The 14075-nt window shown below is 38.1% G+C and overlaps 1 protein-coding gene across 1 annotated transcript; it reads right to left on the bottom strand.

The window, feature by feature from the left end:
• Window positions 1–489: 489 nt before the first annotated feature.
• LOC103419068 (cyclin-D4-1-like) lies at window positions 490–3016 on the bottom strand. The gene is made up of 7 exons (XM_008357190.4): window positions 2885–3016; window positions 2354–2696; window positions 1895–1981; window positions 1676–1774; window positions 1384–1585; window positions 1164–1291; window positions 490–1027 (listed from the first exon to the last, which is right to left on the bottom strand). Exons 1-7 carry the CDS (start codon window positions 2920–2922, stop codon window positions 803–805), a joined length of 1122 nt encoding a protein of 373 aa, XP_008355412.4. The 5' UTR covers window positions 2923–3016; the 3' UTR covers window positions 490–802.
• Window positions 3017–14075: the final 11059 nt, after the last annotated feature.

Genomic DNA, 14075 nt, shown 5'->3' with positions numbered 1-14075 from the left:
TCATGTTTTGTGTAATCACGGTTAAGCTACGTTAACATTTTATATTCCTATTACTTTTTGTTTTATTAATTTTATAAAAAAAATCAGCATAAAATATTGACGTAGCTTAATCGTGACTATATAAACAGGAGAGGAAAGAAAAATAATGAAAATGGAAGGGCAGACACTCCACCTTCACTACAAATACCGCATGATGCTCAGATTTTGACCGGTCACCACTCAAAACAAATAATGGTGGCCCTCCAAATACAGCCTGTGGGATGGGACCTATCAAAACCCCATTGCCAATCCCAATAGCAACACACTGCTCATCACTCCTCAACACTAGCCACCATTTTAATATCCAGAATTGGACACAGTTTTGTCAAATTTTAAATTCATCCATCTAGTTTTTTAATTCTTAATTTTTTAATTTTTTTAATTTTATATATATATACACACACGCACACACAAGCATTACTGATAAATTGTAAAAATCAAATTCGAGACTTCGGGTGTAAAATTTTATTGATCTAGAATTGTCACTGAAGGGAAAAGGTCAAAAACAAAGCTGTTTCCCTAAACACCACCAACATATCTTTCAAAATGCTGTGATTGCGAACCCTTTGGATGATTGGATCTTCACCACATTTCAACTCTATGGCTCTCTCTCTCTCTCTCTCTCTCTCTCTCTCTCTCTCTCTCTCTCTCTCTCTCTCTCTCTCTCTGTGTATTAATGCTATAGGGGACCTCCAAAACCACACCAAAACTTCCCATTCAACCAAACTGATTGGCTGGGGTGTGAAGGAGAAAAGTTCACATCTCATGACTGATTGTCTGGTTTCCTCCTCTTAATGTCTGGACTACTATGTGAAGAATTTGCACATGATCCAACTATAAATTCATCACTTTTACAGCTCAAGCATGCAGCATCCAACACCCCATTCGGACTTGGGGGCACCGACGGACCTGAGGCGCTTCCCCGATTGGTGGAACCGCTGATCAATGACAAATCTTTCATCAGTTCAATACACTTCAACACTCTTTCCTGAAAGTTCCACAAACAGAAAAGCTTCAAAAACCATTACATTGGGAAAAAGATCAAATAATATCCAAGAAACTTTCTAAGAGCTAAAGCAAATTTGTCCTGTCAAGGGTTTGCATCTCTGGAACAACCTTTTTACCTTGTCTACATGTACGAAACAAGAAATGGCCTTATCGATGTCTACTGATTGTGCTTGTATTTCTCCTGAAATACAAATTGCGACTGCTGCAGCGATTTCCGAAGGCCTGAATTCCAAAAAGTGAATACCTGCATTCATTCCCATCCAACAGTTCATTGAATTCAAATACTCAAGAACATCAAAGTACAAAATATAGCTCATCACAGAGTAAAAAAAAGACCTCTGATTGTGCTCAAAACGAGTTGTTCTGATCTACCGATGGACGATGTCAACGGATGTTGATCATCACATATCTTGCCGAGGAAGTAGTCAATGAAAGTGTAAGGAGTACAAACTTGCATTCTCCATTTTAGGGTGCTCATCACAAGTAGTTCCATTCTTAGTATAGTTTTTGCTTCAAACACAAACTTCGGATCTCCAACCTGTGCACAATCAACACACAATCAATACCAGCTTCCGAATTTTCAAAATGCAAGTCCAACAATAGTTATCGAAGCACATGATTTCTATACCTGTAAGTCCACAGACTGAGGTACATTAGTCTCTTCTACTTTGGCTGCTATTGATAAACAAGCCACGGCTAGCAATTGCAACGCCCAAGTTTTACCTCTCTGTATTGACACGAAAAGTGAAGTACAAAATCAAGAACAGAAGCAGCATAAATGAGAACACATTGTATGTAAAGGAAATGAGAAAAAGAAGCAAATTTTCGGTCTACTTCCGAAACTTACAGGCAATTCATAAAGCGAAAGGAAGCGATCCCAGTAGTTCATAGATAGCCAAACACACAATGGCCCAAAACTGTAATGGGAATGAGCCTGTTGATCACAACACACAACAATTCAACCTAATTCAGTAATCATGAAAACCGAAAGTCTATACATTGGCAATCAAAATGAGAGAAACATAAGCCAGCATCCAAATTTAGAACACAAATGAGATGCCACAGAAAATCAGATAAGGAACGGACGCCATGATCATGGATCCCACAACAACTTAGATAGACTCGGGACATGTCGAAAACAATCAAAAAATTCACACTGTAAAAAACATGTCTTAAGAAGCTCTTGAAGAACAAAACCCAGTTGCAGAAACCTGAATAGCATTCGCAAAAACCAGTAAAAATGCAAAATCATTAGAAGTAAAAACAATAACCCAATGGAGCAGAAGAGGGTAAAAACTCCACCAACCTTCCAAATCCAATCAAGGGCCTCCCTTCTAGTGCTTAAGTCTAATTCCCCAGAACGCAGTCTCCTCAGATAATCGTGTGTGGGCAAATGCTCACTCTCCCTCTTAACCATTTCAGTCACACCCACTTCACTCTGTGATGGAAAATCTATCATGGACTTAGATCTACAGTTGTGATCAAAATTGGGGTCTTGATTGGTTTTGTGGGAAATTGATGGGGAGTGCCCCAAGTCATCTGTGGCATTAGAATCAAGATCATCAAAGCAGGTATTCGAATTTTCTGCACATAGAAGGTTTGAGGTGGCAGAGTCAAAGCTGTCTGCCATTGGAGCACCTTGAGATGCCCTGTAAAACCCAACAAAATCTCATCAAATTAGAGCCTGGGTTTTATCAAAGATGGCATTTTCATGGCACAACAGAACCCAAGAACAAGTGAGAGTCTGTCTATAAACCAAGTGTGATTGTGGTGTAGATACAAACAGAGTGAATACGAGAGAGAGAGAGAGAGAGAGAGAGAGAGAGAGTAAGAGTACATAGGCAAAGAGAGTAGCTTTATGTAGGAAATGAGCATGCGTGTTTTAGGGCAAACGAGAGATTGGGGGGAGTGAGGGGAGCGAAGGCTGTGGATTCGTAGATACAGAACCAAAAATGAAAAGGAACAAAGCCCAAATGAGAGAACCAAACAACTTGCTCTTTTATATATTCATTGGTTTGAGAAAATTCAAATATTATGGAATTAATATAAAAACATAATAAAAACAAAATACATACTAAACTTTTATTGAGGTTGTAACTTAGTATTATGATCTAGTAATATTTATCTCTATTTGTATGTCAGAAGTCATAGCTTCGACTCTCGTTAATGGCAAGTTCACTACCACATTATTATGGTTGACACATTGTTAGGCCAAACCCAAATTCTCCACCGTTAGTGTAAATATTATTTGTATTAAAAAAAACTTTAATTGACGTTTTTGCAAAACTAATTACATCATTGTTATATTAATGATGAAACAAACGTGTGATCTAGTTCTAGGCTTCATGTAAGCCACACTTCCAGCAGTGGGACCAAAATGTATGATTGGACATCGTTTTGGGAGCAGGATAGGTCACATGATTGTTAGCGCATCAATTTAATAAATGATCAAATTATCGGGTTTGATTACAATATTTACATTAATTTAATATAATCATTATCTGATTGTCGAGATGTTGATTATATTAAATACACGTAAGTATGGTAGACAAATCCTAAACTTTGTATAAAAAAATGATCAAACAACCATACAAACATTAAGCATAAACTGATGTGATTTAAAAAATAAAAAAAAACTCATGAAACAATGCGAGAAAATTAAAATCTCATGGTTTATTTTAAAAATAACTTAAACCTAAAATGTGTTAAATATAGTTGATCATTTGTTGTTGGGTAAATAACTTTTATGAGAGGCTGAATGAAGGGTATTAGGTTTGTGATAATGCATATAATGGTAAAATGAGACTTTGTACCCTTTTAATGTCATTCGAAAATAAATTGGAGGCTTATAAGAGAGTGAACAACTGATGAGGACTTCTTAAAATTGCAACATTTAGAGGATGATATATATATATATCCAAATCCACATTCAGATCATTTGGAGGGAGGAGAAAATAATGACTATACGTTTAGTATATCCAACACTCAAGTCTCAACCCAAGTTTTAGTAAAAATTAGTGGCGACTTAGGATTCAAAATTTAATTGGATTAAATTATTACATTACCAAATTAAGGAGCATATAAAAAATCTTGGTAGAATTGAACCAAATAAAACAAAAGAAGAACGTTCTCATCTTTCCAAAACGGCTAGGAAATTTAATTAAAAAAAAAAAAAAAGAGATGAACAAACACTTAGAGGCTCAAACCTCCTCCTTTCCAAATCCCAACATAGGATCCTCACCGAATTCTCTTTGTAAGGATCATAGGAATCCATGAATCGTGTCCGTTTATTATATATTGTACTGTCAATTTTTGACATGTACTGTTTATGTTCAATTTTAAATAAAAAAAATTTAAAATGATTTCTGACCGCATTATGTACAATGAACGGACATGATTCACGAATCCTCAGAACCCTCACAAAGAGGATCCAGATTCTTCCAAATCACATAGGCGAGAAGGAATGAGGTATTCTGGACAACAAATTTTTTTCGTCAGAAGGTAGACATTAATAAAATAAAGTTCAAACAGACAGATTATAGCGTATGTAGCTCTAGAAAGGATCGATATACAAAATGAAGACGCCACTTATGCAAACAAATGATGAGTAAAGGTTCTTCCCTATAGCAATTACAAATAGTACATAAAGAAAAAAAAACATAAAAGAGTTTCAACCCAAAAACAGATCCTCCATAGGGGCTTAGACAGTAGAGACCCAGAGGTTGCTAATAAAGAAAATCCTAGAAGCCTAGGTGAGGGATGACCCGCCGCAGCTGGCCAAAAACTAGAAGCGTCTAACAACCCACACTCCGATTCTGTACCACAAAACAACAATTATTTCACCCTTACATCGACAAACCTTTAAAAGCCCAAATAAAAAGCAATACTAAACCGCATACTAACAACATAAAAAAAATCCAAAACAAAACTAAAAATTATCACCAATAAACCTGCAAACTGAAAGGAGCAACCAAATCTCATAACTATAACCATTGCTCGAGGACCAATAAGAACATAGTTCCAACGCCAACGAAGTAGAACATGAATTCAGATCCAAAGAAGGAGCGACGTAAATCGTCACGCTGAACCCAAGTGCTTGGTTTCGGACAGCTTCAACTAGATAAGCGATGATTCACTCAGGGGGGAGCACAGCAGACACAAGAGCTTGGTCGGCCTTCTCAATCGAAAACAGGTAAATTGACCATAAAGGAAAGTCTTGAGGGTTGGATTTGTAGTATGGGTTAGGGAATTGAGATTCATTTGGGGCTAACGGAAATCTGGTACACAATAGCAAGAAAAAAGGAAGAATTTGGAGGAATCTAAAAATGGGAAAAACGAGTTCCTGAACCACCATCGGATGAGAGGTGGGGCAAACACCACCACCTTAGGAAAGATGGGGCACACTACCATCATATGAGAGATGGAGCAAAAAAAGCCAATGGAGGAGAAATACAAGAAAAGGAAATGTGGGAAAAGAGGTAGAGAAATGAGAAAGGGGAGACACTAGGTAAGGGAAGGGGACTAAAGGAAAACGAGGTACGAGAGGGGACTGAAGAAATGAGTGGGGGTAGGGGGAGGTAAAAGGGAGGGGTGACACGGTCTTTGGGAGGAAGAGGGGAAGATGGGAAGGGGAGGAGGACGAGATGGAATGGGTATTTTGATTGCCATCAACGGGGGTATTGAGGATGGGAGTGGGGGGTAGGGGAGGTAAAAGGAAGGGTGGCGCAATTTTTGTGAATGAGATGAGAATACGGGAAGTAGGTCTGGCACACGGGTTGTGTCTGTCATGTTCGTGTCATTTTCATGTAACACCTAGTATCTTAATGGGTCGTGTTTTGTCACACCCGTTATCTTAACGGGTCTTTAACAGGTCGGGTCACTTGGGTCACTTTAAAGTGACCCGACCCGTTATGACCCATTAAGAAAAATATATTTTTTTCTTAAATTTGCACATACCACATATGGCCACATAAATATTACTTCAAAACATTAAAACACATTTGTCGTTTAACTACTACATCTACACTTGAAAATAAGAGCCTAATAAACAAACATTCATACACTGCTAGTCTATTACAAAATATTAAATGCGAAAGGATATGCAAAATAAAAGAGTTTTTGTTTTCAAGGTTGTGAAGCCTTTCTCAAAAGTTTAAACTTTGCCAATGGAAGTCAAAGCTTACATGTTATTCCTTTTACAAAATCCTCAATTTTCATTAATTATCATGACATAAGATTTTGTGGTATCCACTAGTGTAAATATTTTAAATTGAAGATTGAATTCATTCATTGTATTCATATAGGGTCAAGGAGTGTAGCTGTAAAAAAATCATCAAAATCGGAGTTAAAATAACCGTTAAATCGTGATTTTTTGTTGATAACCGTCGAAAAAGTTTGTCCCGTTACTTGATCTCTGAATGTTTGTTTTTTACGATTTTTGGTGTATGCGATCTTGAAGCATATACAAACAAGTTTGATGGTTGGATCGTTGAAATTAGTTTCGTAGAATGTGTATCTCATCAAAACGATAGATTTACTAACACTTAGAGTTTATATGTACTTTTATTAAGTATAACATAAGATTTTGTGGTATCCACTAGTGTAAATATTTTAAATTGAAGATCAAATTCATTCATTGTATTCATATAGGGTCAAGGATTGTAGTTGTAAAAAATCATCAAATTCGGAGTTAAAATAACCGTTAAATCGTGATTTTTCGTTGATAACCGTTGAAAAGTTTTGTTCGTTACTTGATCTTTGAATGTTTGTTTTTTGTAATTTTTAGCATATGCGATCTCGAAGTATATACAAACATGTGTGGCGGTTCGATCGTTGAAATTAGTTTTGTAGAATGCGTATCCCATCAAAACAATAGATTCATTAACACTTAAAAGTTTATTTTCATTAAGTATAACATAAGATTTTGTGGTATCCACTAGTGTAAATATTTTAAATTGAAGATCAAGTTCATTCATTGTATTCATATAGAGTCAAGGAGTGTAGCTGTAAAAAATCATCAAAATCGGAGTTAAAATAACCATTAAATCATGATTTTTCGTTGATAACCGTCTAAACGTTTCGTCTCGTTACTTGATCTTTGAATGTTTTTTTTTGTGATTTTTGACGTATGCGATCTTGAAGTATATACAAACAAGTTTGACGGTTGGATCGTTGAATTTAGTTTCATAGAATGCGTATCCTAACAAAACTATAGATTCACTAACACTTAATAGTTTATTCATACTTTCATTAAGTATAACATAAGATTTTGTGGTACCCACTAGTGTAAATATTTTAAATCGAAGATTGAATTCATTCATTGTATTCATATAGGATCAAGGAGTGTAATTGTAAAAAATCATCAAAATCGGAGTTAAAATAACCGTTAAATCGTGATTTTTCGTTGATAACCGTCGGAAAGTTTTGTCTTGGTACTTGATCTCTGAATGTTTGTTTTTTGAGATTTTTGGCATATGCGATCTTGAAGCATATACAAACAAATTTGACAGTTAGATCATTGAAATTAGTTTCATAGAATGCGTATCCCATCAAAACGATAAATTCACTAACACTTAGAGTTTATTTATACTTTCATTAAGTAAAACATAAGATTTTGTGGTATCCACTAGTGTAAATATTTTAAATTGAATATCGAATTCATTATTGTATTCATATATGGTCAAGGTGTAACATCCCTCATCACCCAAGGTTGTGATCCTTAAATGTATATTCTCATCCCTACCTAGTACGAGGCCTTTTGGGAGCTCACTAGCTTCGGGTTCCGTAGGAACTCCGAAGTTAAGATAGAAGGAGGCTAGAGCACTCCTAGGATGGGTGACCCACTAGGAAGTTGCTCGTGAGTTCTCAAAAACAAAACTGTGAGGGAATGGTAAGCTTAAAGCGGACAATATCGTGCTATGGTGGTGGAACGGGCCCGGGATGTGGTGGACCCGGGTCGGGATGTGACAAATGGTATCAGAGCCAATCCCTGGCCGGAAGTGTGCCGACGAGGACGTCGGGCCCCTAAGAGGGGTGGATTGTAACATCCCACATCGCCCAGGGGAGTGATCCTTAAATGTATATTCTCATCCATATCTAGCACAAGGCCTTTGAGAGCTCACTGGCTTTGGGTTCCGTAGGAACTCTGAAGTTAAGCGAGAATGAGGCCAGGTCACTCCCAGGATTTGCGACCCACTGGGAAGTTGCTCATGAGTTCCCAAAAAAAAAACCGTGAGGGAATGGTAAGCCCAAAGCGGACAATATCATGCTACGGTAGTGGAAAGGGCCCGAGATGTGGTGGACCCCGACTGGGATGTGACACAAGGAGTCTAACTGTAAAAAAAATATCAAAATTGAAGTTAAAATAACCGTTAAATCATGATTTTTCGTTGATAACCGTCGAAAAGTTTTCTCCGGTTACTTGATCTCTAAATGTTTGTTTTTTGCAATTTTTGGCGTATGCGATCTCGAAGTATATACAAACATGTTTGATGGTTGGATCATTGAAACTAGTTTCGTAGAATGCGTATCTCATCAAAATAATAGATTCACTAACACTTAAGAGTTTATTCATACTTTCATTAAGTATAACATAAGATTTTGTGGTATCCACTAATGTAAATATTTTAAATTGAAGATTGAGTTCATTCATTGTATTCGTATAGGGTCAAGGAGTGTAGGTGTAAAAAATCATCAAAATTGGGGTTAAAATAACCATAAAATTGTGATTTTTCGTTGATAACCGTCGAAAAGTTTTGTCTCGTTACTTGATCTCAGAATGTTTGTTTTTTGCAATTTTTTGCTGATGCGATCTCGAAGCATTTACAAACAAGTTTGAAGGTTGGATTGTTGAAATTAGTTTCGTAGAATTCATATCCTATCAAGTTCAATGGTGTGTGTTGTGGATGCAAATTTTCTCCTCCTCGATCTTGGACGATTTTGCACCTACAAAACAACTAGCACCTTAGGTTAAGGCCAAAAGCCTCACGCGCCCACGATGAATGGGGGGGGGGCTTTGGCCGAAGAACCTCCGATGCCAAAGTTAGAATTTTAGAGAGAAATAGTGTTTAGAGTATTTGGGATTTTTTGTAAGAGAATTGGAATGACTTTTTGGTGAGAATAGGTGCCTATTTATAGGATTAAGCTTACCCATTTTTCCCCTTGGTGTGGCCGCCCTTGATTGACACACCCTAACCCGAAGACTAGGACGTGCTGGCCGTCACGTGAGCGTGACGTAACCATAAACGCAAGCGGAAACGATTTAATAATAAGATAAGAGTCAACAAAAACCACTAATTATACAATTGTTTACAACCTAGCATTCTATGTGCATAAGAGTGTACTAAACACACATAAACAGAGCATAAGCATCTAGGTGCAGTCAAGTAGGAACATAGCTATTTTACAACACCCTCGGGTGAAATCCTACATTTATTTATTTCTGTCAGAAACACCGAAGTAGTCCTCGTAGGCCACCAACACCTCAACTATCAACTAGAACCTGGAGGGGCGAAAAACAGAAAACGTGAGTGGGCGAAAATCAAGCTTTTCCAAATCATTTCATAAATTCACATTTATAACCCCTTTTTGGAAAACCTGTATACTTTCCCAGAAAAATAGCATATAGCATATATATATCTCAACATCTCGATCATCAATCTTATAACAGATTCAATAAGAATGTACCATGCCCATTTCAACAGTTTAGTATGAATGCATTGACATAATATAATTCAGGTAAAAGAAACAATCAATCGGAGGCCTTCTAATAGCCCTGAACGATTAAACCTAGAGCTCAACATCTATTAATATCACTCTCTGCCGGAGTCACTCCGCGTGACCTGTCCGACCTTCTGCACATAAGTCGGAACCACCTAATGTAGTCTGAACGACTCATGGTAATATTCGCTCTAGTGCTTCTCATCAATCATCTGTGTACATAATCTAAGGTCACCCACCAGTCATAATCTCACTAACACTCTACGACTGGTCTGTCGTACCCACTCCGCGTGGACTGTACGACCAGCATCTACTTGGATCCAAGGCGAGCGCACGATGCGGTGAATACTATAAGCACTAAACCATGGTGCAGGATATGAGCTCAATATATCTCATCATCATCATCATAATATTAATTAAATACTTACCTGTGCGTCCACAGCACCATTATACATATATGCATCATACAACAGTTCATAATATCCATAACATTCTATGCATGGCAATCACATCATATTTCATTTCATTTCAATATACTTTTCAATTAAATTTGATTTCTGGGGAAATCGAGTATATAGGTATATATATATAGAAAGCAATGCCCACTCACTGGTATGTCGCCGGGTCGTAACCCCCTTGATGCCCCTGGTTGTGCTCGTCCTCGTTATATGTTCCACCTAGAAGTGAAATAACTTAAAACAATCATTTAACGCACATTTAACACACCTAAACCAAACTAGGTAATTAATTCTTCATACGATGCTCAAATTGGGTATATGAATATACCACAGTGACCTACACAACCTCAGGATCATCCCCAAATTTTTAAAATAATTTTTGGACTCTTCACGCGCCCCCACGCGCCAAATAGGGCACGGGTCTACGCGCCCCCACGCGCGGCCACGTGCCGTGTACACTGACGGCTACAGTGAACGGCGTTAGGAATATTCTCGGAATATTCCGTTAAAACCCAACGGTAACGGTAACGGCGTTGGCATATTCCGTCAGTTTTGACGGAATATTCCCTGTCTTCTCCGGCGAATAGCCGGTCGCCGGCGACTGTTCGCCGGTTTCTGGAAAATTTTCAAATCCACTATTCTCCTTCGTTTTTCAACCAATTTCTTCGAATTTTATACCAAAATGAAGCATTTCACATGTACTAACACGTTGGAAGGGTTTTAAGGCCTAAAAACAACAAGATCAAACCTTTCAAAATTCTTCAAATTCGGCCAAACTCGAACCCAACGATCCCGACGTCCATTTTGTTCAAACGAGGCACTCCGAACCTCCTTGGGACTTCCTAAGACTCGTGGTGATCTTGTTTTAACCTAAAACACAACCATAACAAAGTTTGTGAACAGTGCTTAATCACGGGGTGTTTTAAAACTAGGGTTTTTGAAATGAAACTTACTTGAAACTTGTACCCCCGTGCTCGTGAAGTTCCCAAGATCACGATGGTGATCTTAGATTGTACGTTCGTGTAGGATTGTGGTTGTTCATGGTGTTTGCCGTGAGTTCGAGTGAGTTCGAGAGTAAGAGAGAGAGTTTTTCTACGAAGAAGAAAGAGAGAGAGAGTGTTACTGAGAGGGATAAGAAGAGAGAATAAAGCTTACGGGTTTTAGGGAAGGAATTCAGGAAGTGGGTCTCCCACCTAAGTCTAGATACAAAATATTAACACAAACAATTATAAATCTAACCCTAGTTTAGGATGTTTTTAGGTAAAACAAATGTCAAAATTACGCACCTTAATCCCGTTTAAGGGCGTTTCTGTAATTTCACGTCCTCGGAATTAAAATTCCGGGACGGGCTGTGACAATCTCCCCTCCTTATAGAATTTCGTCCCCGAAATTCCAGTCACCAACCAGAACATCAAAAATCATAGAATAGTCTCGGATACATAACTCTCATCCGTTCTTCTGTCTCCCATGTAGCTTCTTCCGCTGAATGGTTTCTCCACAATACTTTTACCAAGCTCACGGTCTTATTCCTCAAAGTCTTATCTTTCCAATCCAGTATAGTCACTGGTTCCTCATCATACGTCAAGTCCGGATTAATTTCCAATGGTTGAGGAGGAATCACATGTGAAGGATCTGAAACATAATGTCGAAGCATCGAAACATGGAACACATTATGTACCTTAGATAACTCTGGAGGTAGCTCCAACCTGTAAGCAACTTCACCAATCCTCTCAGTGATCTCATAAGGTCCAATGTACCTGGGACTGAGCTTTCCTTTCTTCCCAAATCGAACCACAACTCTCCAAGGTGATAATTTCAGAAATACATAGTCGCCCACATTATACATTCTATCCGTGGTATGTCGATCAGCTAGGCTCTTTTGCCTATCCTGAGCCACTTTCAAGTTAGACTTAATTACCTGAATATTCTGAGTAGTCTCATCCACAATCTCAGGCCCTTCAAGTATTCTTTCACCAACCTCTGACCAACATAATGGCGTACGACAAGCTTTTCCATAAAGTGCTTCAAATGGAGGCATTCCAATACTTGAATGAAAACTATTGTTGTAGGCAAACTCCATCAAATCCAAGCGATCATGCCAAGAATCACCAAATTGCATCACAGAAGATCTCAACATATCCTCGAGCGTCTGAATAGTTCTCTCTGACTGACCATCTGTCTGTGGATGATAAGCTGTACTGTAAAGCAATCTAGTACCCAAAGCTTCTTGAAAAGCTGTCCAAAACTTAGAAGTAAATCTTGGATCTCGATCAGAAATAATATTCACTGGGACACCATGATACTTTACAACCTTCGATATGAATAACTGAGCCAACTTATTTAAAGAGTACTTCTCCCTTACTGGAATAAAATGTGTTGATTTGGTAAATCGATCTACAACCACCCAAATGCCATCAAAACCATTTTGTGTACGAGGCAGCTTATACACAAAATCCATCGTTATATTCTCCCATTTCCACTGAGGAACGGGAAGTGGTTGCAATCTCCCAAACGGCTTCTTTCTTTCAACCTTAACCTGCTGGCAAACAATACACCTACTTACATACTCCGCAATCTCCCTCTTCATACCCGGCCAATAGTAGAATGGTCGAATGGTATGATACATTTTAGTTCCTCCTGGGTGCATAGCATAAGCCGAACAATGTGCTTCATCCAAGATTTCTTTCTTCAGTTCTTCATTGTTAGGCACATACATCCTGTTCTCTTGCATAAGCATACCATCTGAGTCTCGGATCTTGAGATCTTTCTTCTTCCCTTCATTTCTTAAACTGATCAATTCTTGAATTTCTTCATCCAACGATTGAGCTGCAAGCACCCGATCAATTAAAATTGGCTTGACTTGGAAATTAGCAAGAAAAGCTTCACTTTGCTCTTCCAATTCCAACTCTACTCCAGTAGATCTCAACTCTGCAAGAAGAGAAACACGACTGGCATACAAAGCATTAAGTCTCCCTTGAGGTTTCCTACTCAGAGCATCAGCTACCACATTTGCACGACCTGGATGGTACTCAATCGTGCAATCATAATCACTTAACAATTCCAACCATCTTCTCTGACGAAGATTAAGATCATGCTGAGTGAAAAGATACTGAAGACTTTTATGATCTGTAAAGATCTTACATTTCTCGCCATAAAGATAGTGTCTCCAAATCCTCAAAGCAAACACAATAGCTGCCAACTCGAGATCGTGAGTTGGATAGTTCCTTTCATGAATCTTCAACTGCCTAGAAGCATAGGCAATCACTCTACTCTGCTGCATCAAAACACAACCCAAACCATTCAAAGAAGCATCACTGTAAATCTCGAAGTTACCATTATCATCAGGAAGTATTAACACTGGTGCATGAGTAAGACAATATTTCAACTGCTGGAAACTTTTCTCACAACTATCATCCCACTCAAACTTAACATCCTTCCTGGTTAACTTCGTTAATGGCAAGGCAATTATAGAAAAGTCTTGAACAAACCGTCGATAATAACCTGCCAAACCAAGAAAACTCCGCACCTCAGTGACGGTTCGAGGTTGTTCCCAACTTTCCACTGCTGCTATCTTTTGAGGATCCACTTGAATTCCCTGAGCTGATACCACATGTCCCAAAAATGCTACTTGATCCAGCCAAAATTCACATTTACTAAACTTGGCATATAACCGGTGATCCCTCAATTTCCTTAACACCAAGTTAAGATGTCGAATATGGTCTGATTTCGACTTAGAATATACCAAGATGTCATCAATAAAAACAATAACAAACTTGTCAAGATATTCCTGGAATACTTCATTCATCAATCTCATGAAAGCTGCAGGGGCATTAGTCAATCCAAATGGCATAA

The sequence above is a fragment of the Malus domestica genome, chromosome 15, assembly GCF_042453785.1.
Source record: "Malus domestica chromosome 15, GDT2T_hap1".
NCBI lineage: Eukaryota > Viridiplantae > Streptophyta > Magnoliopsida > Rosales > Rosaceae > Malus > Malus domestica.
Note: the sequence above shows the minus strand (reverse complement) of the source record. Positions and strands in the feature narration are given on the sequence as shown.

Coding starts and splice junctions, on each gene's coding strand:
- LOC103419068 (XM_008357190.4), bottom strand. CDS start 2,922: ATGCTCATTTCCTACATAAAGCTACTCTCTTTGCCTAT. Junction 1,775..1,894: donor TTTCGCTTTATGAATTGCCT/GTAAGTTTCGGA, acceptor GTGTCAATACAG/AGAGGTAAAACTTGGGCGTT. Junction 1,292..1,383: donor CGTTTTGAGCACAATCAGAG/GTCTTTTTTTTA, acceptor GAATGAATGCAG/GTATTCACTTTTTGGAATTC.